The sequence below is a fragment of the Aulonocara sp. 'chitande type north' Nkhata Bay genome, linkage group LG19 (assembly GCF_057382095.1).
Source record: "Aulonocara sp. 'chitande type north' Nkhata Bay isolate Kocher_YH1m ecotype deep benthic linkage group LG19, A_spYH_male_GT1.1, whole genome shotgun sequence".
In the NCBI taxonomy this organism is placed as follows: Eukaryota; Metazoa; Chordata; class Actinopteri; order Cichliformes; family Cichlidae; genus Aulonocara; species Aulonocara sp. 'chitande type north' Nkhata Bay.
In genome coordinates this window covers 25,910,108-25,937,649 of record NC_141362.1, presented here as the reverse complement: position 1 = coordinate 25,937,649, position 27,542 = coordinate 25,910,108, and the positions used below count along the sequence as shown (strand labels likewise).

At 42.7% G+C, this 27,542-nt stretch overlaps 1 protein-coding gene across 5 annotated transcripts in view; it reads right to left on the bottom strand.

Annotated features, from left to right (window-relative positions):
• The window catches only part of pacrg (PARK2 co-regulated), a 182,195-nt gene that overhangs the window by 144,052 nt on the left and 10,601 nt on the right, over positions 1 to 27,542 (bottom strand). For all 5 annotated transcript variants that reach the window (XR_015126354.1, XM_086274372.1, XM_086274374.1 and 2 more), the window contains exon 2: positions 13,372 to 13,506. Coding sequence is in view for 4 of the 5 variants with exons in the window: in XM_086274372.1 (XP_086130498.1) it covers positions 13,372 to 13,506 (135 nt within the window). In the remaining variant the exon portion in view is untranslated. The remainder of the gene's footprint in view (positions 1 to 13,371; positions 13,507 to 27,542) is intronic.

The following is a 27,542-nucleotide window of genomic DNA, read 5'->3' as shown; positions in this document are numbered from 1 at the left end:
CTCCAAATGTCTGTGTTTACTTTACACTTGGTGGTTTTATTATCTTCTTCAAGGATGTGCAGATTATTTGAACTTAGTTAGAAGTTACCAACTGTCTGCATATGGCTCGGGTTATGCTGTTCTCATCTTCAAAAAAAAAAAAAAAAAACCCCGAAAAACTGTCTCTTAGGTCATTTTACAAACATGATATCGCTGCACTGATTAAGATTGCCATTCCATTTCAAAAGCTAACCTGTGCTCTGTGCTGGTGAAATGCTGGATACATGAGGTTAATACGGAGACTGTAATACATAACACATAGCCAGGTTCCATTACCTTATGTCAGTAAACAGGGAAACATTTATTACATTTCAAACAGTTGCCAGTTTTACCTGTAGCTCATAGCAACAGCGAGGCTTTCCTGGTCATAAAGGCAAATTATTTCATTCTTACTTCACGAGGCAGGGTAGAAACAGATGTAGGCTTACTCATTGGGATGTCTGCATTCTTAGTGCTTGGCCTTTATTGAAAATATGTATTGGTTTAGTGAAGGCTAAAGTTCAGGGCAGACTGGGGTTAACTACCCTTCCCCGACAGCACAGATGAAAAAGTGATGCGCACAGTGGGAGGTTACTGTGTGTCAGTCTGCCAGCTAACACTGGCTCATTGGGAACCCGGCACGCTCCATTTAACTTCACAGGGCATCCATATAGTGCGTGCTCCCCCTCACACAAACACACACACGTCGAGACTCTTGCTCCCCCTGCCTCTCCTGCATGGCTTTGCTGGGTTCCCTGCCTCCCATACCCTTCCAGGAAAGCCAGAGTCACTCTGCCTCATTAGGGTAATTGAGACAGGTCCTCCCGGGACTAAAGAGCTGCTGAATTGCTACCCACTCGCGCATTTAAAAGACCACTTAATCAAGACCTTCTGTGTATGGTTTTATTCTCTTTCTTTCCCAGCACTCCCCTTCTTTTTCTCGTCATACTTTTCTTTCATTCCCTTTTTTCTTTCCTCGTTTCTGTCAGGTCTCTCAAACAGTGAGACGTCTGTGTGCTGCTAATTGCCAGCAAGGAAATGATCTAGGGAGTTTCCTTCCCTACTACTATGCAGTCCCTTGATACTGAGAAAGCATCTGGTCCGTGGAAGTGTGAATGGGTGACAGCAAAGAAAAAAAAATTGCTGACCTGTGGATGCTGTGAAGGAATAAAGGAGGGAGCGGGGGGGTTGACAATGAGTGAGGAAGGAGAGGAAAATCCACCACCTCAGCAATTCTGGAGGCCGAGCTGCTACGAGCTGACAAAGACACCCAGATTGTGGCCAGAGGTTGTCTCAGCGAGGCGAGGTGTGCCAGAGCACTCGCCATGTAACAAGTCAGATTTAGCAATACTGCTGGGTCAGGTCAGACTCAGACTGAAGTAAGAGTCACGGCTGCCACCGCGCTGCTGTCCTCTTCCATTGCTCATCCATCTGAACACAAATTACCGAACCTTCCCACTTTCGCTAAGAAATATAGACTGGAGTGTGTTTTGTGAGGGTGTGTGGTTGCACTTTAGTTACACACACACACATAATCAGAATAAAATTGACAACCCGAAAGACGCCCGAGGACGGCTGAATGCTCAGTGTGTATTTTCTCTCAAGATTTGCTTACAATATTGTAGCCCAGGTAGATGAGGACAAAACAGATATGGTGTTTATCTGCTCCCAGGAAAAAAATGACAATGACAACAACTTATATAGCACAAAACAGAGGAGGGGGTGGGGAGGGTGTCACCACAGAGACCCTTCTCCTTAATCATGCCCTATTTCTTCCTCTATTTCTGCCTTTCTCGGTTACCTTTTTTACTACACCTCTCTTTTTCTTCTCATTTTTCTTCTTTACCCAGCTTCTGCTCCCTCCATTCCCTCTTATCAGTGACAGGCTGGAAACAGAAGCGAGATAAGGAGACGCCAAAGCCAATACAAGGTGCGGTGGTCGAACACCCGGGGAGATTAGTCATTGACATGTTTGTCAGTTAACAATGGCATACGTGCAGCTCAAACTGGTAAACGGGCACAGAAACAATGAGATGAATTTCTCCTCATAATGCATTATATGCCTCGCAACTTTAACAGCCAGATCCTGGCGCATAGTGTTCGTTCCCTGAGGTATGGTGGGACAGATTACTAAAACGGAGCTGCCACTGCATACCTTAATCAGTTCCTGTCACTCACTCACTCAGACAGACACACAAGTTACATTTACACGCATACATGAATTCAGCTGCATCTGCTTCTGATCTAAATAACAGAGCCCTTAACAGTCGAGTGAACCAACAGTTCTTTGTGCACTTATTTCCTTTGAGTATGTCAGTATTACTGATTGTCTGCTGTGGTGCTCGACGCTGTACGGATATAGCATAAGTTAAACATCATGCCCAAAATATTTTCGGAGAAAAAAGGTAAGCGGTATTTTCAAGGAATGATGATTTCATGCAGACTGCCTCTTTGAAAGTTAATGCACATGCAGCTGGAAATATCGCCAATTTGAGGCAATAGTTCGAATAGCGTGGAGAAGGCATTAAGTTTTAACCCCCCACTCCCATCTCATCCTCCTGTTGAAAGAAGTCTTCTTCTATTTGTATTACTGTATGATTAAGGTACAGAGTTTTTTTCATGAATAAAATGTGAAATTTCTCTGTGGTCATTTAAAAAAAAATCAAGATTTTAAAAGAAACTATTTTTGCTTTTGTGTCTTAATACACTATAAATGTTTTCTCCTACTAGGGAACATTGTAAAAAAAAATTGTAGCATTAAAAATTCTCAAGACTGAATAAATATTTTGACCCTTGAATTTTGCCATGACTTTGCATGCACCGTACACTCCAGGTCAATGATGTGAATTGGTTGCACCCCAGAGCTATTATTTCTAACAGTCCACAGTCAAAGAACGCCACACTATGCTGCCTTTGATTGCAATTTTCAGTCCACAGGAATCAAGAGAAGCGATATTAGGCTTCAGAGCTTTCCTGTCAACAAAGAAAAGGAGAAAAGAGTGCGAACAATGTTTGTGGACAATAACAACTTCCGAAAGACCTAAGGCATTTCTCCCCTTATGCATTTCAAAAATGAAAAACATGTCCTATATTATTATAGGGCATTAAGTTTTTCAGATTAGCAAATATAAAAATAAATCTGCTAATTAGAAAATATAAAAATACATTTACTAATTAGACTTTCTTTTATTTTTTTGCGTAAACCATGTGAGATACCCATTAGAGAATTTCTGAATTTTTGAACATGTGTGTGGAGCACAACTTTAATGACTCTGCAAACAATATTTAAAAATTGTTATGATTTGGCACCACAGTTTCATGACGGATGGATAATGTTGGATAAGCTGTGTGCTAAATTCCTAAATTAAGTCTCCTCTGAGACTGACAGAGATGTATTCTCGCATGTTTTAAATACAAATAACTGCTGCTACTTTGTCTTCTACAATTAAAGCCAGAATGTTCTGCACCACTTCTGCAGTAATGTGTGCAACGGTTTGTTGAACCCCATTTAGCTTACATTCACTGCCTTTCCCCACTTTTCTACAGTAATCCTACATTTTGGCTGCTAAGCGGTATCTTCATAGATAAAATTACTGCCCAAAGCTCACAGGAAAATTGCTCCTGTTTGACATAAAAAGCCCAACATTTGTTGAAGTTCACCATGACTAAATATATAATGCTGTTTTCAAATGTATGTCTTTTACCATGTCAGAGCTCAAGATGCTCTAATTTCCATTTTGTGATCCCCACAATATTGGTTGAACTTGAGTATGAATATGAATCTCCAAATCATGATCTACAAATTGCAAGAACATGAATTTTGTTTAATGAGCATTCTGACTAGAGTTTAAATTGATCAAACTCTGAAATATCTAAGGAATTAAAAGCTCTGGTCTCTGATTAACAGTTGATGAACATGTTATTGACTTTACCGCTGTTGAAGTCAACAAATAATATTTTTTTTCATATAAAAGCGCAAAATGTGTTCCAAATGCAGGGTGCTATGCAACCTGCTTTCAGTCCCACTGGCACAGTGGGTATAAAATTAAGCCTATGTCTCCACACGTGTGACAGAATGGGTCATTCTAAAGAGCTCAATTAATTCAAGCTCGGTATTATAATAGGAGGCCACCATTTGAATAAATCCATTTGTGAAATCTTTGCCCTCCTATATATTCCACAATCAACTGTAACTGGCATTAATGCAAAGTGGAAGGAGGCTTGGAACCACAGCAACTCAGCCATGAAGACTGCATAAAGTAACAGAGCAGGGTCGCTGAGTCCTGAGGCGCATGGTGCATAAAGTTTCATGGGGAGCAGCTTCTGTAGGTGTCATGTGCAGGTGGCCCAGTGCTTTTTCCCCCCCATATATTGTATTTGCAAAGAAGCTTTTTAAGGTATGAAGACTTGTAGGATATACTATGTTTTATGCACACTTTACTAAAGTGTGCTTGTGGGTTTCAGGTGTCACTTCCAGAAAAAAGTCCACAAAAGACAAAGGGTAAAGCCATCTTCTTGCACTTGCCAATTTAAATGGCAGTTAAATCAAGAGAATGGCCACGAGTCCTCTACTCCCTTAAAACGCTGCCATTTAGAATTATTTCTGCTTTAAGGCAGTGAAGGCTAGATCAGAGCATATAGAAGCATATAGTAAATCCAAATCTTGTGTAATACTGTCCTTAAAACTATGAGGGAAAACAAAGGGCCTTTACATTACAGCACTGGCGATTGTGTCCCTCGGTTCCGCAAAGTTTCTGTTTTTCTCCCAGACAACTCCCGCTGGCTCAATTAACTATTGATCAGATTTGTGGAACCGAATGTAAATAATTAACAGAAGTGGAGATAGCATCTGCAGCCCTGTAAACAACTTCAATACACAGGCCTCTGTTTCTCTGATCAATAGGGCGTGGACAGCATGCACAGCAGCCACTGTGAAGACCTCTGCAAGGTGGCCATGGAAACAGAGAAAATCACATTTTTATCAGAAATCGCAGCTGCGTCAGCAAAAAAAAAAATGAAGAAAAAACCCATCAACACCAAAGCAGTAATCAGGCCCTGGCTGTTTTATTGTAAATACAAGTGTAGGAAAAACATTATCTTCTTGACATTTAGATGTCTAATTAATTTTCTGATAGGTAATAGTTAAATGAATTTTGAAATCACTGCTGTTGAGGCCCCAAAGTGACTTTCGTATACAGGGACTACACTGAGAATGAGGTGGCCCCAGTAAAAATCTGTCATCCTTATAAGCAGCTCTGAGGGAAGAGATCCTGGTTATGCCCAACAAAGCCCATGTAAGAAAAGCTCCAACACTACAGAGAGAAAAGCAGGACGCTCTTTGGGGGAGCAAGTACTATATGGCACTGTTCAGGGGAACTGAGAGAAGGCCTCTAGGTAACCCTATTTGAATATCAATGCCTCCTGTGATCCACATCAAGGGCACTGACAGGGGCACCTCTATCTACAACTACCTCCAGCAGATGTAGGCGTGTGTGTATACGGATCACTCTGCGCAGTCATCAGCCACCGCATTATTCCAAGGTACTTTGTACAGTGCATTAATCACAGAGACCCTTGAGCGCTTCCATGGATCCAAATATTCCGACCTTGAGGTTACAAGAAAGACATTAGTCCTGATCCATTCAAAGTATTGGAGACAGGGAGGGGAGGAGAGGGAGGAGGCAGAAAAGCTTTCAAGGTAATGAAATTCTGCCATAATTTAAAGGAAAAGACTTGTGGGGACAAGCCAGAGCTAGAGTAAGAAAAAAAATTAAATTGGATTTTTTTTTTCCTTTCCCCCCTTTATTTTAAATTAGGCTTAAGTGCATGTGGGGGGTAGTTTTTCTTTCTCTTTTCTTTTTTTTTTTTCAAACAAAAGCATGATAACAGCATTAACGTTGAGAATGAATCGAATCATTTCCAAACCAATTAACCTTTGACAGAATGGATGAGTGGACAGGAATAAGAATGGTGCAGGGGAGAGCGGGAGGAAGAGAGGGGTGGGTTGAACAGAGTGGGCAGCGTGTGTGCAGAAATATGGGCTTGGCAGGAAGGGGGCTAACATTTCGAGGTCACTCCTGACTTCAAGCAGGCAGCGAAGGGTCTGAGTGTAAAGGCTATATCTGACTAACACAGACATGCCAGTACTGTTGGCGGTCAGTCTGAATGGGGAAATGTCATATTGTCGTAGACATCGCTACTGGAAGAATGGCGAAGAAAATCAGCACCAAAAAGGAAAGGTGGACACTGAGGAACGGGGAGGACATTGGTCCCTTCAGTCTTACCTTCTTCTCTGTCCTGGCCCGCCTGACTGATTATAGAAGGGGTCTGCAGTTAACCCCACTTATTCTTTATGCTGGCTCACACTCCCTCTCTACCCCAATCTATCTATTTCTATTCCTCCCTTACTGGCTCGCACACAGCTGCAGCCGGTCCATTAAGTTAATTAAAGGCTCCATTTTGAGCTGGAGCCCGCTAGCAAATACGAGTGCCAATCAATAGATCTCTGGCTTATTTTGTGGGAGGGAGGGGTAACGGTGCCGGTGCTGCATTCGGGGACATGATTTGTAGCCTTGGCAGACACACCATGTCCCTCTCTGTCTTGTCCTCTGTCTCTGTCTAATTTGGTAGCCACCCTGCCCGTACCACAATCTCCTTCCCTCACTTCACTGTGATGTCATCTATCACCTCCCTCTCCCGTCTTTACCCCAAGCTATCCATGGCTCTTCCCATCTGTCTAGAAGGAATCACAATCCTATGTTTCCCTAAGAGAGTGCGTGGGCATTTGTTTTAGTCACCATCTGCACAGGGAAGCCAGCTGTGTGGGGTTGCATCTGGTGCTGGAGGCATGGGAGGCTAGGGGGGAAGACAGTAGCAGGGCCGGGATCAATAGGGTATCCACAGGGATGATGTTAGCTTGGAGACGAGGAAACGAGCAGTGGGCCAAAGGGGAAGAGATTCTCAGTGACTCCAAAGATCACAAAAATGAATTAGAAGTTGATCGAGCCACTCTAAGACATAATCAGAAAGGATTTTTGAAAGTATTTGTAAAAATATTTGCAAAGTGTTTGCAGTATTTGCAATTGTGACATTGTCCACATAAATTTGTCCAAAAGTGCATACATTTCAGGAATAGAAACCAGAAAATTACATAAAACCAGGTTAAAAAACACTGTTCAGTTTTGTTGACACATTAAGCTGAATGCTTTTACAGAGGAAATTTTGGAAATAGCGTTTATCACTTAGAAATCAAACGTGTTATAAATAAGGTGGTGAACAGTATGCAACAAGCCTCTCTGTAAAAACTGTGGGAATATAAATGGGTATAAAACTGGAGAGTTTAGAGTAAGTGGTGCTGAAGTGGACATTTGTGGCTCAGAGTCTGAGAAAAAATACATTTTGAGATGACATCCTTTAGAGATATGTATTGTTAAAATGTATAATTTCACTGGAAACTAAAAAAAATGAATAACAAACATCACTATGAAACATCTCCAGATAATTTCTTGCATTGCATGATTTCTAAATATTTATGTCTAACCATGCAAATAGTAACTTATTAAATATGTACAATCCAGCAATTTTCTTAACTACTTAATTTAGGGTCTCAGGAGAGCTGGAGCCCTTCCCAGCTGACAGGTCACCAGTCAACTGTAGGCAAATTATGCACTGACATTTGTGAACTGAAAAAGATCAACAGACAAAGCCCAGTAAAATATAATACACATGTGAATTTTGGATTTCTTTAATTTTATAGCCCAAAATTAAACAGTGCATCTAAAAACAATGTTTTAATATTTTGGCTTACATTTGCATGGCCATACCTCTGAGTCCTGTATAGGACCCAGAGGAAGGACCAAAGAGCTAAACAGCTTTATACTGAGTCATATTGTAAGTCATCTTCTGAAATAAAAGTATCTCCAATGATCCACCATTTTCTCCCAAAATTCATTTTTCCTATTGTCTCGTATCACAGCAAGAGTGGAAGGCCCACAGGCTAAACAACCATCATCAGCTTCACGTGGCGTTCGTCTGCTATGAGTAATGGCTCAGGGCGGCAGGCGGTGTAGCAGTTCAAGATCCACAGACAAGCTCTCTCTCTACTGGATGCCTCCATTCCAACAGTTCCCCTCATTCCTGCAGTCACACCAGCAGCATGGAAGTGGTGCAGCTCATCGGGCTTCTTCCCAGCAGTCATTCGGCAATTCTTTCCCTCCAGGGAGGCAGCCCATGCACATCTTGATGGTTAGTCAGCGTTGTTGGTTGGAGGCCTTTTCCTTCCACCTCCTTCATCTACTCCTCCTTTCTCTTCTCGTCTCTCATTTTTCAGCGAGGATGCATGCTGCTTTTTCCACTTCTCTAATCTAAACTCCCTCTTTCTCTCTTCTCTCAGTGAAAGCCCAGGGGGGCTTGTTCATATTCTCTCCTCTTATTGTGTTTCATCTCTTTCCTTATGACACAGAACTATCCCCCCAGAGTATCCAGCTTTCAGCCAGGGAGCTGTAGAAAACGCATGGTTAACCCCATTTTATTCTGTCTATTCAAAGGTTCCCTGACAAAGCTCTAGTGCCCACAGCAGATAAGACATCATTGCCAAGGAGCAGAAAGGGAGGTATGGTATGTATTCACCAAAATTAAAGAGAAGGTCATTTTCTGCAAAAGGAGCAGTATTTCCAAGCAAGATGTTGCACCATAATGTGCATCTTAAAAAACAATGGAAAAGCCCACTTGCTGAAGCTTATTTATGAAACAGCTGTTGGGGAAGTGCTTTGCTGCCGTACTTCTGGCTGGGAAAAGTATTTGCTCTTAGATGGGTTACTTTAAGGTTTCTAATGTCTGAATAAAACTTCAGTGGATAATTTTAGCATCATGCTACAGTAACCTTCTGTCAATGATAATCTGAGACATGAAAACTATGAATCATGTAATAGCTAATTTAGGTGCGAGACAGTGGAACAAATGCCATAACCTTACTGCTGGTGCACACGCAGACTGTGTTTCACTTTGCTATTAAATAAGTGAAAAATCACTCGAAAGCAGTAGTTTACTAAATTGACTCCCAAGAACAAGAATACACCGATAATATGTAATACAGCTGTCAAAAAGAGGGGGTCATCAACTATAAGGTATGACACATAAAAATGCAAATAGTTAGATGGTATAAAAAGAGGATGTGCAGGGAGGAAGGCTCCTTTCCACTGCTGTATCTGCAATGACCTCATCTCTCGTGCACCCCACTCTTTTTCCCGTGCTCTTTTTTCATTCTCTGTCTATCTTTCATTTGTATCAAGCGCGCACTCCCACTGCATCTCTCAAGCACATGCACCCTCATCCTCGGTCACCCTAACCACCTCATTTCTCCAGCCCTCCCTCTTCTCCAACTCTCACACTGTGCGTAATTCAATCATCCCAAGGAGATGGATATCCGTCCCCTAGGAGCGCTTACGCTCTCCATTTCCTAAAGCGCTTGATCAGATTAATTGATTGTCCCCTCCCCATACCCACCACCAGCATCTCTGCGCCCCCTTATACTGGCCAAAGTCAGTGTGGTGGCGGAGGACGAGCAGAAATCCGGTTTGCATTGATATTTTTATAAAATGGCTTTTTCCTGCTGCCCCTAAACAGGCCTTGGACAAAAGGGAATAGATAAAGTAGATGGGCTGGGAGAGGGGAGGGGGCTGACAAGCATGATTTAAAAAAAAAAAAAAAAGGAAAATAAAACAACAACCTGGAAGCATACAAGAGAAACACAGAGCTGAACATAAGATCAAGGGACAAGATAAAACAGATAAGCAATCAATGAAATGAAATATACAAGTCTGTTTAGGGGGTTTATAGTACATGTGAGGTGAACGCGTGTGCATGTATCTGAGTGCCACGATGTCTGCCTGTAAGCCTGCAGAGCACAGCGGAGGGTAGAGATGGGGAGTCAAACCAAGCCCCGCAGGGAACGCGGGAAGACCTCAACTCATCCATTATAACTGAGAGCCAAACGGCTGCCATGTCTCCTGATTGCTGAGTCCCTGTGGAGCTCTCTCTCTCTCTCTCTTTGTCTCCCTCTCTCTGTTCCCTCTCTTTCCCTGTCGCTCTCTTTTTGGCACCAGGGATCGCTGTAGATTACACTGCTGTTCCAGGCCTTTGGCTGCTACGTTATGGCAGTGGCCAAATACAAGCACAAACCATACAAGCACTCATGCACACACACACACACACACAAAACACGGCACACAAACACACAGGCACACAAAAACACATAGACAGGGATAGGAACTCGCTCGACACTCTCTTATCTACCTGCCGCACATGTTCCCCATACGTGTAAAGCTTTTACCTGAGCGCCCCATTACAGCTGAGGCTTTTACCTCTGGAGAGCCAAATTACCTTTCAGATACAACCTTCCCTTTTTCAACTTGCCCTTGACATTTGGTTCACTTGCTTTCCCCCTGAACATATAGACTCAACCACACATTATAAAGCCATACATACACCGGCAAGCTACACATACAGTCACAAAGCCACACGTCTCTGTGATCATAATGGATCACCCGTGCCTAATAATTTCCACGCATTTATAAGAAGTTTTGTTCTTCAGTTACCAACCAACTACTCCTTAAAAACCCAATTACACACTTTTTAAAATATGAACATTAATTTATATGAAGACCTGTTAAATTATTTGGTTGGTTTGGAGCCCATTCCCCTGTGAGTGAACGCTATAATCTGCAGTTATGCACAGCAGTGCTCACAATTCCACACTGCCCGCCCAGCGAGATGTGGAGGAGAGTTTTATCTATTGAGTCACTCTTGAAGAAAGCATTTAGTGAGTGAAAGAGACATTCTTTTAGCGGTACTTGAACCGACTAAAAGGAAAGCATGAGTGAATTCTGGTCTGACATTTCACAGTTAACAGTAAAGAAGTTTCCAAAAGTCAAAAACACCAACCTGCTTTATTTCACAACCATGTGTAAAAAGTAAGTTAGAGTCTCCTCTCTGATTTCTAACTGTCAAAGGAGTCACATGCATTGTTGTAGCATAAAAGTACTCTAATTAGCTGGCTAAATAGGGAAAATCCAAGTTCTAATAAAAATGTAAAAACAACAACAACAAACAAACAAACTAAAACAACAAAGAAGAAGAGGTTAAAGGCAAAATCTGAAATATTTTTTTTCAAATAAGCTTCATGTTCACGATGAACAATCGCACAAAAATGTCTGATCACAGGAGCAAAACTGGGAGTAGTTATTGTTTTATTCTGGATTTATACATGTAGGAAAACCAGTAGTGGGAATAGCCCCTTCTTCGCTGCCACGTAGCAATGTTTCGGAAACAAAATGTGTTGCCAGTAAGTTATGACATATCTGATTTTCCACCAGAATATTAACTCGTGCAACTGCCTACAGCCCCAGCGTCGGGCTACTACACTGTAAGAGGAGAAATGTTAATAACGTGTAGCTGGTGATTCATTGAGAGGCCAGTAACACATGCTGCTCACCCTGCTGCTCAGAAAGACTATGACTATGTACTGTAAGTGGAAATAGGGAAAAAAGGAACTACCTGTCTGCACCTTTACAAGCGAAATGCTGATATTGATGGCAAAGATTTGTTTGGCTGTGCATGAAGCCTGTTTGTCTATTTTGTGGTCAATTTGAGAAGTGAGTGGCGTTGATGTTTGCTGCTTTGCAGAGGTAAATAAGCATAAAAAAATCTTTGTAGGGGGCTTGAACTGCTGACCTGAATGCACACACTAATCAGGTGACAGTAAAAGCAGATATGTACAGCATACACATATATGCTCACAGTCTGTATACATGGGCACACAAGCTAAATAAACATACCAGTCATTTTTCTTTGCGAAAGGCTCTCTCTGTTACTTACCTTCCCCAGACTTTTTATTTGCTAGGGGGCTGTGTTTTCAGACCGGGATTGATCCTGAGCTGCCGTCTTGAACCCCTGCCCCGAGGGCAGCTCAGTGCAAACACGCAGCAACCCCTCTCCACTTACTCCGATCATAGCTGCACTTTTTGTTACAGTATACCCACACATACAGTGCAACATGGGCTGCCTCCAGTAAACAAGAGGCTGGCTAAAATGAGTCATATTCAGCAGGTTTCCCAGACATGGATTAAAGCTAGTCCTGGACTAAAAGATCACTTCAGGAAAGCCAAAACGAACATAACCGCCAAAGATGCTTCAAAGTGCAAGCCCTAAGTGTGAACGAGCACCCAGGAAAACCCTTCTCTTACCGAGGATTTAAAAAATGATGAGGCTGTGTGTAAGTGCTGGGAGGGAGGATCAATAAGCATAACAGCAGCACTGAGTATGACAGCAACAATTACATACACCACATCCCATTTACTGAGTGTTTTTTTCATCGGCAAAACACAAAAGAAATCCATTACTTTTTTTCCAAACACATAGATTCATTTGAACACTTTACATAAATAATTCATTCAAAGGGAGATGCTTTTACAGTGTTTTCACCTGAAGACAGACAGCTAACTAGCAAGAAAGCTCACTCACTCACCCACCCACCTCTCCTTCTCCCTTTGAAGTAGGAAAAAAAGAAAGAGGAAGGGGGCATAATTTTCTTGATTCATTTATCATTGCTTACTATGAATAAATGCCATTAAGCATAGCGGCTGCATGCAGTTGTGAAGTTATGGAATAGCTGGCAGCATAGTGGGAGCTGAAATAAAGCAACATGGTGATTAGAAAAAAAAACCCAAAATGCATCAATTCTACCCACGCTGCAACGGTTCAGAGCGGAGTGTTGAAACACACATATACAATAAACTTGCAAATGCATACACAGTCACTCCCTGAGTTTTTGCTGCGACTGCCCTGAGTTCCTATGGAGTTTGTGATTGATGGATTCTCTGACTGGTGCTGTGGGACAGGTGAAGCCTTTCGAGTGAGCTAATCTACACTGCCTCCTACAGGATAACAGCCCACACTGGGCCCGTGAATATGTGAGAAACTGTCATCTTCACCTCAGCCGAGTCGATAATGATGACGATAAACGGTGTTTGCACAGCACTTATCAAGTCTTCAGATTCAACCGTCACATGTATTTGACAGCAAGGATGGTTTGAAACGTTAGACAGTGCAAAAAAAAAAAAAAAGACTTTAGTTGTATTTCATTCCAGAATTGAGATTGTTGGGGTTATTATCAAAGGATGGCCTTGCTGAGGTTGTCAATACTTTAATTTGCTGCTATTAGCTTTGTATTGCTCCCAAAGGTTATTTAAAGTATCTTTTTTTTCTGACATACAGCGTTACAGCCTTTGCTTCAATACATTAGATTGTGAAAACCACAAGGATAAGTCATCTCTTATCAGAGTGTAGCGTCCCTACCTTCCATGCAATACTGTTCCCTCGGTTTTCATGTTTCACTGCAATCGGAAGCTCCCCACGCTCGTAGTATTTGCGGAATGTGCTTGGTTTGGCAGGGCACTCATGAAAAACCCTGGAAGCTCTGGGACCCACCACCTGGTCAGGCAGAAAAGAGAAAATGGTAATTAAGAGAAAGGAGCAAAATAAAGATTTAAACAGAAGGAGACATGCACAGTGAGTGAGAGTGTTGTTTTATGAAATCAGAATTGACTGTGTTTTCTCCTACAAGAATAGAATCACTCCCACTGCCTTTTCTTTAAAGTAATTCGGGGAGACACATGTGCCTGCTTTTCTGCTACTCCAAGGAAGGCAAAACACAGAGCAAGTGTGTGCGTTTGTGTGTGTCTGCATTGACCATGTAGCCAGAGGCACTGCCAGAGGCATTGTTAGGATCATCTTTTCTCTGCCTCCATATTGGATATGTGCTATTACTGTGCCACTGAAAGCCAATGGGACTCCTAACACATCAGCCAGAGTGTCTGCCACTATTGCTGTGGGATCCATTGATGGTGGCGCCACATAAGATATGTAAGTAAATGCAACACCCCTACAAAATAGAGCAAGTAGAGAAAATTATTTTTTAACAATTTCCATGTAGACCTGTGCCGGTGGATGATGATCTCTGGGGACTGACCATGCTTGGTGTGATTGCAGATAGCTGGCCAATCACAGCAACTTTCCCATTAATCCATTCAGTTAAGATTATCATTATTATTATCAGATTAAAATGAAATGTAATATGCCTGACTGTAGTCATTTGTGACAACGGCGTGGACACACACGGTAACACGCTCACACCTCTGCGATCTTTGATGTGTTCCCCTCATCTCAAAATGAGAGACAACAGCCTTTCTGTCCTGTGTCTTTACAGAGATGCTAGTTTAGCCCAACTACTAAAGTTTGTTCCACCGAATGTGTGTGTTTGAAAGAATAGTAAAGAGTTTTATCACACCAATATAAAAACAGGCTGAATGACTTAGCGGTACTATAGACCTAAAGACAAATAAGCATAAAAAAGCCATGTTTAATATTATGACTTTACATGGTCTTTCGATATTCATCTGTTTGTGGTCACTAATTACAATAGACTGAATTGCTGAATAATTCATCTCTGTATGTGAATGGGGCTCTCCTGCTGGTATATCCTCACGTGTTTCTCATCACGCTGAAAGTGGCAAATAATCTCCCCATGGTCTCTCTCTTTCTTTCTCTATTTCTCTCTCTGTCTCTCTCTCTATCTCTTTCTCTCTCTCACACACACACACACACACAGGCTGTGTGTGGGTTTTCTTGTGTTTGGGCTACACACTGTGTATTATAGAGGGTGGGTAGTGCTACCATAATGGGTAGAGATTAAAAACATCCCCCTCCCTGGCAACACTAGCACTGGGTACTGGTGATCACACAGGGGGGCGATAAGGCTATGAAGGAAATCGCCCCAGCCCTAGTCCCATGTTACAGTACAACTGGGAAACAAGAAATTGAACTTTTTCATAGCCTATTATTGTTTTCATAGGTGACACATATTTTGGGGACTTCCAAACATCATCTCAGTGATATGAGTGAAGAGACTATTTCAGCTGAAGCAGCTAGATTTGTTAAATCTTACAATAATGATCGCTGTATATGTATGTGTTTGTATGTATCCTGTCTTTCTTTTATTGGATGGGCAAATCTGAACAAAACTAACAAATACTGTTAAACAACATCTGTAGGGTTTAAAAAAAAATGTGTTATGATTCCAGATTTTTTGATTTTCATATATATTATGTTCATCTCATTACCTCCCCTGTGAATGATTCATTTTTTGATTGCATTTGTTTGTTTATAGTTAAGACTAAAATATTACACCTTTGCAACAACACAGTGTAGTGGATGAATGGCAGAAAGCCAGAGTCACTATTTTCCCCATCTGTGTCCCTTGTGTGCATTCCTTGCCATCTGTGTCACACTGCCACATGACTGTCAGATGTGTGGATGTCATTAATCCTCAGATTACCACTCTTGGAGGAGCTGAATTATGCCACAGAGACCCACACACAGAAAAGTGGGTCTGGGATGCGTTATCTTTGGCAGGACATCCTCAGATGGCTGTCCAACTTGACAGATTTTAAAGAGGATCCGAGCTATTACATGCTACTCAAAGTTTTCATGTTACATCACTCGCTAGTGTTGCCTGTTGGTGACTTGAGTTCAATTTAAATACTAGAAGGGCACTAGGAGAGCGTATCCTTTACCAAGGCCAATGAGTTCACCAAGCTTCACGAATTTCAGCCTGGTAGGTTTTGCATAATCTTGCTGACAGACAATCATCGCGATCGTGGCTCAAGAGTTGGGAGTTTGCCTTGTAATCGGAAGGTTCCCGGTTCGAGCTCCTCCTCAAGTTGTGTCCTTGGGCAAGACACTTCACCCGTTGCCTACTGGTGGTGGTCAGAGGGCCCGATGGCACCAGTGTCCGGCAGCCTCGCCTCTGTCAGTGCGCCCCAGGGCAGCTGTGGCTACAATGTAGCTTGCCATCACCAGTGTGTGAATGTGTGTGTGAATGGGTGGATGACAGGTTGTGTAAAGCGCTTTGGAGTCCTTAGGGACTAGAAAAGTGCTATACAAATACAGGCCATTTACCAAACTGCACTGAAAACATACCTCTGCCTGGCTCTCGCTTCGGAGCAGGACTATAAAAAAATTACAACTCCAAATGTATCTCAGTAAAACTGCCACCAAGGAATGACGCAACGTGGATCAAACTTTAAGCTGCGCGTGCAATACGATGTAGTGGGTGCCAGGATCAATAGACTCTGGAGAAACAAAAAAGAGAAACTACCGTGAGGGACCCCAGGTGAGTGTCGTCGAGCGCTCAGTGCATTTAAACAGCCCTAATGCACCGTGGGATTGCAGCACAGTCATTTCAAATGAATCCGTTTGGAGCATTTGTTTACCATGCCAGGGAATACTGAATAATATTATGCTGATTAATAGGCACAGGTTTGTATACCTGCAGGAAAAAGACAACCCAAACAAAATGTCTGTGACTAACAATGCATGTAAAACACAAGAAAAGGCACTCTGCAGTACCGTTGCTCTACTAGTCTTAAGGAATCCCAGCAAACATGTATACCTATTATCAGGCTGTTATTTTGAGTTTAAACTCAGTTACATTACCATAAATGTTACCTATCGTTTCGAATAATCCCATCAACAGTGCCCTTATAAAGAGACTTTTCCTTTTTATTAGATTCAAAACCAATTAGTCTATAATTGCTTGGATTGCTTTAACTTAGCATTTTCATGAATAGAAAGTGTCAGCTTGCCTCATTAGAATTTTATTTCTGCCTTGTCACATCACATAAGTTAATACAACACTGGGATTGTTGTTTCATTTAGACTCTGAAGCACACACCACTATTATCTGTTTGCCTTCTCTCTCTCTTTTTTGTGTGTTTTCTCATTCTCTTCATTGTTGGAGTTTTTTTTTTTTTCCTTTTTTCCAGCTGAGGAAATAGCTGAGGAAATAGGAAGCTGTAAGGCTTGCAAGATCACTGCTGCTCCAGCCTGCAGGAGTGACAAAGCCCTCATATCCAGGTAGCTACGGCGGTGGTTGAGCCACGCTGCACGGGGAGGCTAAAAATAGCTCAGACTGTCCAGCGAGGAGAGAATGAAGCCAGACTGCATTGACTGGCTGAGCAGCTTTTATGGTCAGGAATGATGACGCTGCAGTCAATTCAGTGGCCTGTGTTCATAGCAGAGGTGTTGCAAGCTTCAAAGTCACCTCCCTGTTTTCTCTTCAATTATCATCACCGGCAGACAGTTCACGTCAACATTCATATGCATGTGTGCATATGAATGTTGTCAAACACAGAAGCCCCTTCCCCTTTGTTGCTGATGTAGGCCACCATTCCCAGCAGCTTACAGAGAACTATAAGAGGAATAGCGTTGTGGGGAGATTACCACCTGCTGTCTTCCAGATGTCATTCCTGTTATTTGCCTGCTGCTTTTCTGCCATTTTTCAGAAGTGTTTCTAAAGCTTTTGCATGCTGTGAGGAAACCCACAAAAAATAACTAGCCACTAACTTTGTTTATCTCAATTTGACTCCTAACATATACTCTATGAGGAAAGCTATACAATCCTCACTTAAGCAACTTAAGCAACGTCTATGTGTGAGAAACTCTGTATATCTGCGAAAATGTGTTGATAAATTGTAAATATTAGCCTGGTCTTTTCTTCATTCTGTGATTTAGGTTTATCTTGCAATCAAAGTAAAAATAGTCATATAAGAACAGGATTTGATGTTATAGAAAATGTGAGAAACCTTCTTTGCAAACCTAAAATCATCCCTGTTCTAAAACACTGGCATAAACAGAGAAAAAAAAAAGAAAAGGCAGACAACTGCACAAGAAGATAACCTCCCGCCCTTCTGTAGAGGCCATAAAGAGAGTCTGCAAGACAACAGACTACAGAACAGAGAGAGGTGGTGTAAGGCAATAAGTGTCTGTTTTGTGTGCCCCTGGAGCACATATCAGAGAGTCATAACAAGGCAGTGCTGGTCAGATGAGCTCCAGGCTGTCATTTCTCTCCTTCGTCTTCACTCTGCCTCCAGATCTGTTTCCTCCCTAATGCTGTTGTCCGCTCCAACTACATTCACCGTAAACCTGGCTGCCGTTAGAACCACCGAGGCAGTAAAGCACAAACACGCGCTCGCACACCACACATGCTGAGTTCCCCACGGGCAAGCCGAGCAGAGGTGTGATTGAACAGCAGCAGGGCCTTGTGCTCCTGTCATTTATAAAGGTGTCATCATGAGAAACAGAGATGCTCCCTCTAACCTTATTAGTATGGTTCTCATAATGTTGACATACAGAGTGAAGTCGAGCACCCAAAAACAGGCAATATAGCAATATATGCGATATTGTATATTGTATAAAAATTATTTCCCAAGACATTTCTCAAATGGAGGTTATTTTGGTTCAGGAGTATTATCATTTTTCCTTATCAAATAATCAGAAAAAACAGGAAAATGCATGGATGCCTGTCAAATAAGCTGACGCACTCATGGGCTTTATTGTACACAAAGCAATCGTGCTTACTGTTGCATCGCCTCTCAAAGGGCCGTTCTGAGCCGAGAAAAATCCCAAAAATGAGAGATAAAGGTGACGCATGAGACAGCTACTGAAAATGCTGGAAAGAACTGGAATAAGAAAAACCAGAAAGACAGAGAAGAATATACGGGATAGAAGCAGGAAGCAGGGGAAGGAGATGGAAGACTTGTGGATATGATAGGAAGAGGGAGACAGGGAGACAATAGGTGTGGCTCATCAATTCTGAGGGTGAGTTCAGCATGGCGGGGCTGCCGCAGCGTGTAGGTGATCCATCATTTTGCCTGGGCCTTCAGCTCCACCGCTCTCTCACACCTCTCCATCTCCAACACCACCTTAAAACTCCCTTGAATTCTTCTGATAGATGTCTGGTGAAGGCTTGTCAATTATTGACAGCTCAGGATTGCCTTTGCTATTGCACTTCTTGGAATTCCTGAAATGTGGCTCATCTCCCATCACCTTTCTGCAATTTGCTGGGGGGAGAAAGGTATTTTGCTGCCTTGCATTTGTATGGGGAAAAAGGTGCCACTGCAACTTGCATCACCTGTTCACTGAAGGGAGTTAGGTAGTTGCTAGCTTTCTCACTTGCTCTTTCTCTCTCTCTGAATTTCCTGAGTGAGAAGTTATTGAAACCTACTTCCATGCACAAGGCCGCTATTCCCGATGGAGGGTGCGGGGTAAGTGAGTCACAGAGGATGGAACAGAAAGGCAGAGGCTCTCCTGATAAGGTCAGCTTGCACATCGCTGCCACTGGCAACAAAATTAGCTTGGTTTTTTTACAGAGCATTTTTCGCCGCCATATAGCCCAGCCGACTGCCTGCCCGCTGGTCACAAGGGATGCGACGCTGGGTTACACATGCATACTTTAGTCTGAAAATTTAAATGAGCAAGAAGACAAAATAATGGAGGTATTTAGGCTGTTAGGGAGCCAGTGTTACACAGCCATGTCCAAGCAATCATTCAACACAATATTTCTGCTAACTCATTCCCTCTGCAGGGCAAAGCACAGACTGGTGGGAGGCAGATTCCTTTCAGAAGAATAAATGCACAATATTTGTGCAACACTTCATTAATTTCTCATGACCAAACAGCAAGTGCAGTGAGTTTCATTATGTGCAGAAATTAGCCGTGTTGCGAGAGACAAGGTCGGATGAGAACAAATGGGTAAAGCGGCCTCACTGGACGGGAAAACCACAGACTGATGAAAGGTAACAGACTCTTTTGTTCTGAGTCACAGGTACATAGAGGTGCTGCTTTATTGTCATTGTGTCACAGGCGTTTGCGTCAACGATATTGTGCACACAGGCACAAGGGCAGGGATGTTAGTAATGAAAAATGACGACACTGCAAGGTAAAGACGGCACTACACGCCTCATGTCACTACAAAGACACGAGGATGAAACAGGTGACAGCCACCTACTATTGAACTGTGCTCGAGAGGGACAACTTTAAAGAAGAACTTCAAAAAGCATCGTCAAGCATTGAAGAGCGCCCCACTGTTTTCTGTCTCCTCTAGTTTAACCCCATCACTTAAAAGAACAGCACAGACACGGGGAGACGTTAAGGGGATGTGAAAGAAAGAGTTTGAGGTAGGAGTGCGAGAGGACGAGTGTAAATGAAAGAGGAGCTGTGCGAGGGAGAGAAAAGAGAGCGAGCGAGACAGAGCAAGGGAGAGAGAGAGAGGGAGGGAGAATGCCCTGAGTATTTTCCATCTTCTCTGTGTGGCCCACTTATCAGCCAGGCAGCAGGGCAGCCTTGTGCTTACGGAGCCCTATTGGATGATTCATATCACCAAACCACAGTTGAGATGATGGCACACAGTGAATAAGCCTGCATGGAAAAGGCAGAAAATGTTAGCTCCTGCTCCTTGTTAAGTGAATGGAAAACCAAATGCACTGAGCCTGGGAGGTTAAACTTTAGAAAGGAAAGACCACATGAATACTTATGGTGCAACACATATGCACAAGAGGTGTTGAACCCACATAAACCGTCATGCAGATGGACTCAAACAACTTTTATTTAAATAGATCTTTTAGTGCTACTTCTCATTTTTGCACTTTAGTGTTTGTTTCATTTGTTTAGCAAAATACAGAATGATAAAGATCAAGGGTGCAATGCTGATCAGACTGATGCAGATGATTTTCTGAACATTTAATAATACAAGTGTTTTAAAATGGAAGGCAAACAAACAAAATTGGCCAATATCTGTATCATCCTTTCATCTGTTTTCCTATTCACTTATCCAATTCAGGGTCTTAATGTTTAGTATTCCTTTTCATGTTTCATGTGTTCATGTTTCAGTATTAATGCCCTTTTGACTACTTCCCATTTCCCACCTATGTGTAATGATCAGTCACTCCTGTGTGTGTATATATAGAAATGTCTTCCCGTTTGTTCTCTGTTTGCAGTCTGCTGAGCTACTTTGTTTCTGCTCCTTTGTTTGTGCATCCCCTTGGTGAATCTTAAGCTCCTTTTGTATGTTTTGAACTCCTGTTTCATGTTCAGTTGTGGACTTTGTTAAAGTTTTGATTGTTGCAACATCAAAATGAAGGGCTTACGTTTTGTTCACTTTGTTTGCATCCGTCTCGTGCATGTAGGGCCACTCCAGCTTAATGCTGACATTTTCTAGCTATTTATTTCCGCCTGTGTGCCACTTTATAAATGTTTGGATCCTTTGCTCATACCAAGGCTGCTGGCTTGTGGCTGGCTCTGAGTTGTGTATGTGTTTTAAATGTATGAAACTCATAAACAGAAATATATGAGGCATCCCAGCCGGTAATCCGGCTGGATCAAGCAGCTGGAAATCAGCCATTCCCTCACAAACAGTTTACCGTAAGTCACATGACTGCATCGACTTTTACGTAACTGAGTCACTGTGACCACATCATTACACACACATACATGGAAACAAGCATATAAACATCTCTGTAAGACAAGCTGACTTTTTATTTTATTTCTGACTGTTAAAAGAGCAGGACATGCGCTGATCCAATGCTGTGAGTTTACAGCTCCAATCAGTAACAACACCTGAAGGTATTAAAACACAAATCAAATCAAATCAAATCACTTTTTATTGTCACATCACATGTGCAGGCACACTGGCACAGCACATGCGAGTGAAATTCTTGTGTGCGAGCCCCACAAGCAACAGAGATGTGCAAACACAACAACACAAACGAGCAAAATACAAGAATGGCCAACCTGAAACTAATAAATATATGTACAATATATAATAGTGTATGCATTTCTGGATGTGTATACTAAATATTTTCCTACGTGTGTGTGTGTGTGTGTGTGTGTGTGTGTGTGTGTGTGTGTGTATGTATACACATTTTTACAAATTAAATAGTAAAAAATAAAATAAAATAATAATAATAATAATAAAATATACAGAGTTGAATATGTGCAAAACAAGTGGCATTTATATACAGTGTGGAGTGCATAATGTTGAAGTTCCAGTAGTGAAGCTGAGGTGTCTATGACGTGTTCAGCAGTCTGATGGCCTGATGGAAAAAGCTGTCTCTCAGTCTGCTGGTACGGGACCGGATGCTGCAGAACCTCCTTCCTGATGGAAGCAGTCTGAACAGTTTATGGCTGGGGTGACTGGAGTCCTTGATGATCCTCCCCGCTTTCCTCAGGCACCGCTTCCTGTAGATGTCTTGGAGGGAGGGAAGCTCACCTCCAATTATCCGTTCAGAGCACCGCACTACTCGCTGGAGAGCTTTGCAGTTGTAGGCGGTGCTGTTGCCATACCAGGTGGTGATGCATCCAGTGAGGATGCTCTCAATGGCACAGTGATAGAAGGTCCTGAGGATGCGGGGGCTCATGCCGAATCTTTTCAGTCTCCTGAGAAAGAAGAGGCGCTGCTGCGCCTTCTTCACTGTTTTGTTTGTGTGTACTGACCACGTAAGATCCTCAGCCAGGTGTACGCCAAGGAACCGGAAGCTGCTCACTCTCTCCACAGCAGCGCCGTTGATGGTGATGGGGGTGTGTACTTCTCTGCACCTCCGGAAGTCCACTATCAACTCCTTTGTCTTTGCGACGTTGAGGGTGAGATGGTTGTCTTGACACCAGTGGTTCAGGGCGCTGACCTCCTCCCTGTAAGCCGTCTCATCACCGTTGGTGATAAGACCCACCACTGTAGTGTCGTCCGCAAACTTCACAATGATGTTGGAGCTGTTAGTGGCTGTGCAGTCGTAGGTGTAGAGTGAGTACAGGAGAGGGCTCAGTACACACCCCTGTGGAGCACCAGTGTTCAGTGTGATGGGGGATGAGGTGATGCTGCCCAGTCTGACCACCTGGCGTCTGTCAGACAGGAAGCTAAGGATCCAGCTGCAGAGGGAGCTGCTCAGTCCTAGATCCTGCAGTTTCCTGTCCAGCTTCGAGGGAACGATGGTATTGAATGCTGAGCTGTAATCTACAAACAGGATCCTCACATACGTGTCTCTCTTCTCCAGGTGTGACAGGGCAGTGTGTAGTGTCAGGGCTATGGCATCATCAGCTCAAGGCCGTGAAATTAATGATACACACAAGAGGACCTATAGATCCCTTCCATTGCCACTTCTGCTGCCGAGAATCAGGAATTTGACTCTCCTTCCAGTTTTACTCACTGAATAACTAGCTTCTTGTCAATAACCATCCTCATAACTGCATTTAAAAGAGGACTAACTGAAAACCACCTCACAGAAACTTAATGTTCATGAACTCAGTATAACAACACGCTTTGTTAGTTGTGGCCAAAGCTCAGAAACATCTGCATGACTCATCCAGAAGTTTAAACCTAACCGCGTGTCTTATTTGCAGGCAGTAAGAAGACAGCCACTTCAGCAGATAAGGACGCATTAGTGGAAATTAAATAGCCAACCAGGGAAATGCTGAGATGTGCAAGAAGGCTAGAAGAAGCCTAAGCTAGGAGATGAGGTGATTAATGGTGAGACCAGCCAACAGGTAAACACAGGTATGACCACATACTTTAGAAAGGGAGCGGCATGTTAGCGGTGGAAGGGTTATTAACAAGCCTCCGGGGGCAGGGACAGGAAAAGAACAGACCCAGAGCAGCAGGAGACCATCGATTTCACCACAGAGATGCAGACAGACAGCCATAAAGATGAGACAGGAGAGCGCAGGTCAGTCTGCAGCTTCATCCACAACACACCACAGCCACATACACACACATTCCCAGGTGTCACAGGTAGCCCAGCACTGACAGATCCCTGAGGAGCATTGGGAGGCGTGAGGAGATAAGCAGGCTGCACATGGTAAGCGATACAGGTTCTACCTCTGATATGGGAATATTGTTTAACACTGAAGAACATTATCTAGGTGATTAGTATGTATTGCAAAACGAACCCCAGGCCCTTGGTCTTATCGCAAGCCCAGTGTGACTTTCTATTCCTGGAAATCAGTCTTGCTGCCTGTAAGGCCGTCTGTTAGAAACGAAGCTGGAAGTTTGCTTACAGAGACCAGAGGTCTGAAATTTGACCTTTATACAAATTAAAGGGAAGAAAGCACACTGAAGGCTACATCACTGCGACCAAACACCCTACACGGTCAGCTTGCCAAAATCAGCTGAACTCATCAAGTCACACAAATGCATCTTAGGCAAAAAGTTTTGTTTGGGTTCTAGACAGTGAAAAATAAAAGACCAGAGGGCTACTATTGTGACCTCCTGCAAAGATACTTCTTTGAATGGCAGTCCCTCCAATACAAAAGAAAAAAATAAACATTTTGCTGCCCAAGTGCCTTAAAAACAGGCACTCTCCATCTTCTCAAATCACACACTGAGCTTGTTGCTTCAGCAGCTCTCTCAGAGAGAGAGGCAGCACTTTTAGTTGAGCTACAGGGAGGCAATAACACATGCAGACAGTCAAACAAACAAACAAATAAAAAGAAACTAAAGCAAAGCCATACCTCAAAGCCTGCTGTGCCAGCAACACCTGGCTTTTGAGCTGATTTATTCAAAAAACACAATTTCTACTAAAGTCATAGAGATTTACTTCAGTATCATTCTCTTACAGTGCGATCCATTCATCTAGCTACCCACCTTCTATTCAATCACTCCTCCTACTTCTCCACCTCTTGCTCTGCATTGCAGGTTGCTGATGCTCTGACAGTGAAACAGGTGTCTAGGCTATTAGTATGAGTCTTGCTGCGCCACCTCCTCTATCTCACACCTTTGATGACAGGCATATATCAAGGCTGTGTGAATGAGGAATAGTAAATAACGGGTTTGCTACAATAGCAAACTGTGTGCCTCCAGTCTTGTTCTCAAACACCAGTGATTTAGCTTACAGTCAGCATAAAAGATGTCAGAAACAAACCACACCAGCGCAATCATTGAAGAGATTATTTTCCTGTTCATTTAGCAACAGCAGAAGTTCAATCTGAGCAGCACATTCTCCTTCACTCATAAAACACTTACCCATTACGGGATGTGCTACGTCATCCTCTCCCTCTTGAATTTTATCACTCTTCTATATCTTTCCCCTCAACTGCCTTGAGTTTCCTCTCATAAAAAGGCTGCCTGACTCTCCTTGGCTTGAATTTTTATGTCTTTCTCTGGCCCATCTCAGAGGAATATTGTCAAGGTAATATGATGATGACCCTTAAGACTCCTCATTAAATCACTCAGTATCAGAGCATCAACTAAAAGTCTAAAGTGTTATCATAAAAGTACAACCAAGACAGTCCAGACGACCTCAAAAAGAAAAAAGGCGGCAGGGAATTTCTTTTATCTTTTATAACTGAAGGTCTTAGCCACAATATCTTACATTAACACTCACATCAGCATCCATGTCACAACCTTATTCAGACAGCCAGACAGACAGTCCAAACAAAGTCAGTTAGATTCAACAACACTAAAGAGATGGGTGTCAGAGTGGCAGATGGAAAGTTGAGCATCTGTCACTGTGCTGAACCATTTGGCTGAAATCAAAGGGAGATGAGCTCCTTCAAAGGACAGGCAAAGCCTTGTCTGAGGCCAGACATGCTCTGGTGTGCTCCGAAGATAAGGGCCAAGAGGTTATATTGCTTTTCTTCTGTCTCTCCCTTTGTTCTCCTCTGTCTTAAGGGAGTGGGAGGGATAGAGGGAAAAATACAGACAGAAGTAGAAGAGAGAGAAAGGTAGAGAAAGGCAGAGAAGGAGAGAGAGAGAGGGGGAATGAGTCATGAACAGGTTGCCTGTCTTCTTCTGCTACAGCTTGGCGTGTTGATCAAACACTCGTTAGTGGAATTTGCTTGGTGTTTCCGGACGACGATCGTAATGAGCAGAAGTGGCTGGAGCAGAGGGGGGTTGCTGGGCCGTGATGTGGATCACTTCTGACAGTATCAGAGTACTTTTCCCTTCCAGCTCTTCCCTTTCCCTGCCTTCTCCAGCTTGCTGCAGCAGAGCTGTTGCCTCCAGCACACCTTCAACTGGGAGCACTTCAGCTCAGCTGGATGTAAGGCATGAGCTAAATAGCAGAGTAATCCTCAGTGGAATTTCGAAGGGAACATACACACTGCTTCTAATCTCAAAGGGTTTGCAGGTTTACTTTCTTGGCACCGGGTGAAGAACACCACAGCCCTGGAGCACCATCTATGATGTTGGCTGCTGTGCTTTTTAAACTGCATCCATTGCACTGCTGGTGCTGCTTTGCTCTGCCCTACCATCCCTTTTCTCTTTACAGAAAGCATCTAGTTAATAAGCATTGTGACAGACACATTCTTTTACATTTAAACACATTTGTTTTCTAAAAATCATAACATGGTTTCAATTGCTGTGTTCCACTAATGGATAGCAGATTTTGTTATTGTCCTTGAGGGGTTACAGATAAAAAGGCATTTTTGGTCTCTGTGCTGGTCAGCAAAATTCAAAAGGTCAGGCCAATGTTTTAGCGAGATGGAGATTTTCAAAGTAGGGGGTGGCGAAACAAAGGCCACCACTTGGTATTATTGGATTGGAACAACTGCGTTTGTCAGATACATTGATTTTTTTTGCCACTGGTCCCCATTATGTTGATGTAGGCAGTATGCGAGCTGTCACATCTGACCCTGTAGTCAAGTTCATAACGCACACTTAACATCGGACAATTAGAAGACTCAGAAGAGGCCATTCTCCTCTGGCAAGGACAAGTCAGTGCGACGGGTGATAATGATGGAGGATGTGTGTATGTCATCTAATATCTCATCAGTGTACCACACTTGATCGCATCCTCATTTATATTAAAGTTTGTCCCTGTCACAAGCAGGTATATTCTAAATGCACACACACATAACAGTATGACTTAATGTTGAGGTAAAATTATGAATACTGTTTTCAGCTATGAAAGAGTTCTTAACTGATAATGAGCCAAAGCACACGCTTAAAAAAGATGGCAAAATGCAGACAAACTGGATTTAAAAAAAATTTGGTCACAGACTGAAACTAATAGTAGTTTAATGGGCACACAATGTACACCACTCAAATCCTGCTGAATGGAAATTAACTATTTGGAGCATTTCTAATTATGATTTTAAGGACTGGTATTTAGGTCATATAAGTCACATAAAATAGATTATTATGGTTTATGAGTAGCACCGGTATATGCCTGGAAATGCTCTGACCATGCCATTCCTCATGACACCAAAGATGAAGGACTTAAAGGAGTGAGCAGGGACTGCGGTGCGACAATACAACCTTGTCCAAAAGAGGACACCGGAGAGAGGGTGCAGCTTCTGAAATACTGTCAGTATAACATTTTGGATGGCTTTGTGCAAAGGAATGTAGCAAAAAAAAGAAAGTGAAAAGAGCACTGCGATTTAAAAGGTTTATTTAAAAGGATTTATTTCTTGCTTCCTTACTGTCAGTCATTTTCAGATGTCTATCATGAAGTAAATATTTTGAAAGCTGCTCAAAGCACAGTATAAGCCCAATCAAGAAGGTTTATTGCATAAACCAAACAGCAACTCAAACAGAAAAACACATTACGTGAGCAAAAGCTAGCATTACGCGACATGTTAAAGTTTCACAGTCAGCCACCTTCACTCTGAACCACCACACACAAGCCTACTCATTGCAAAAT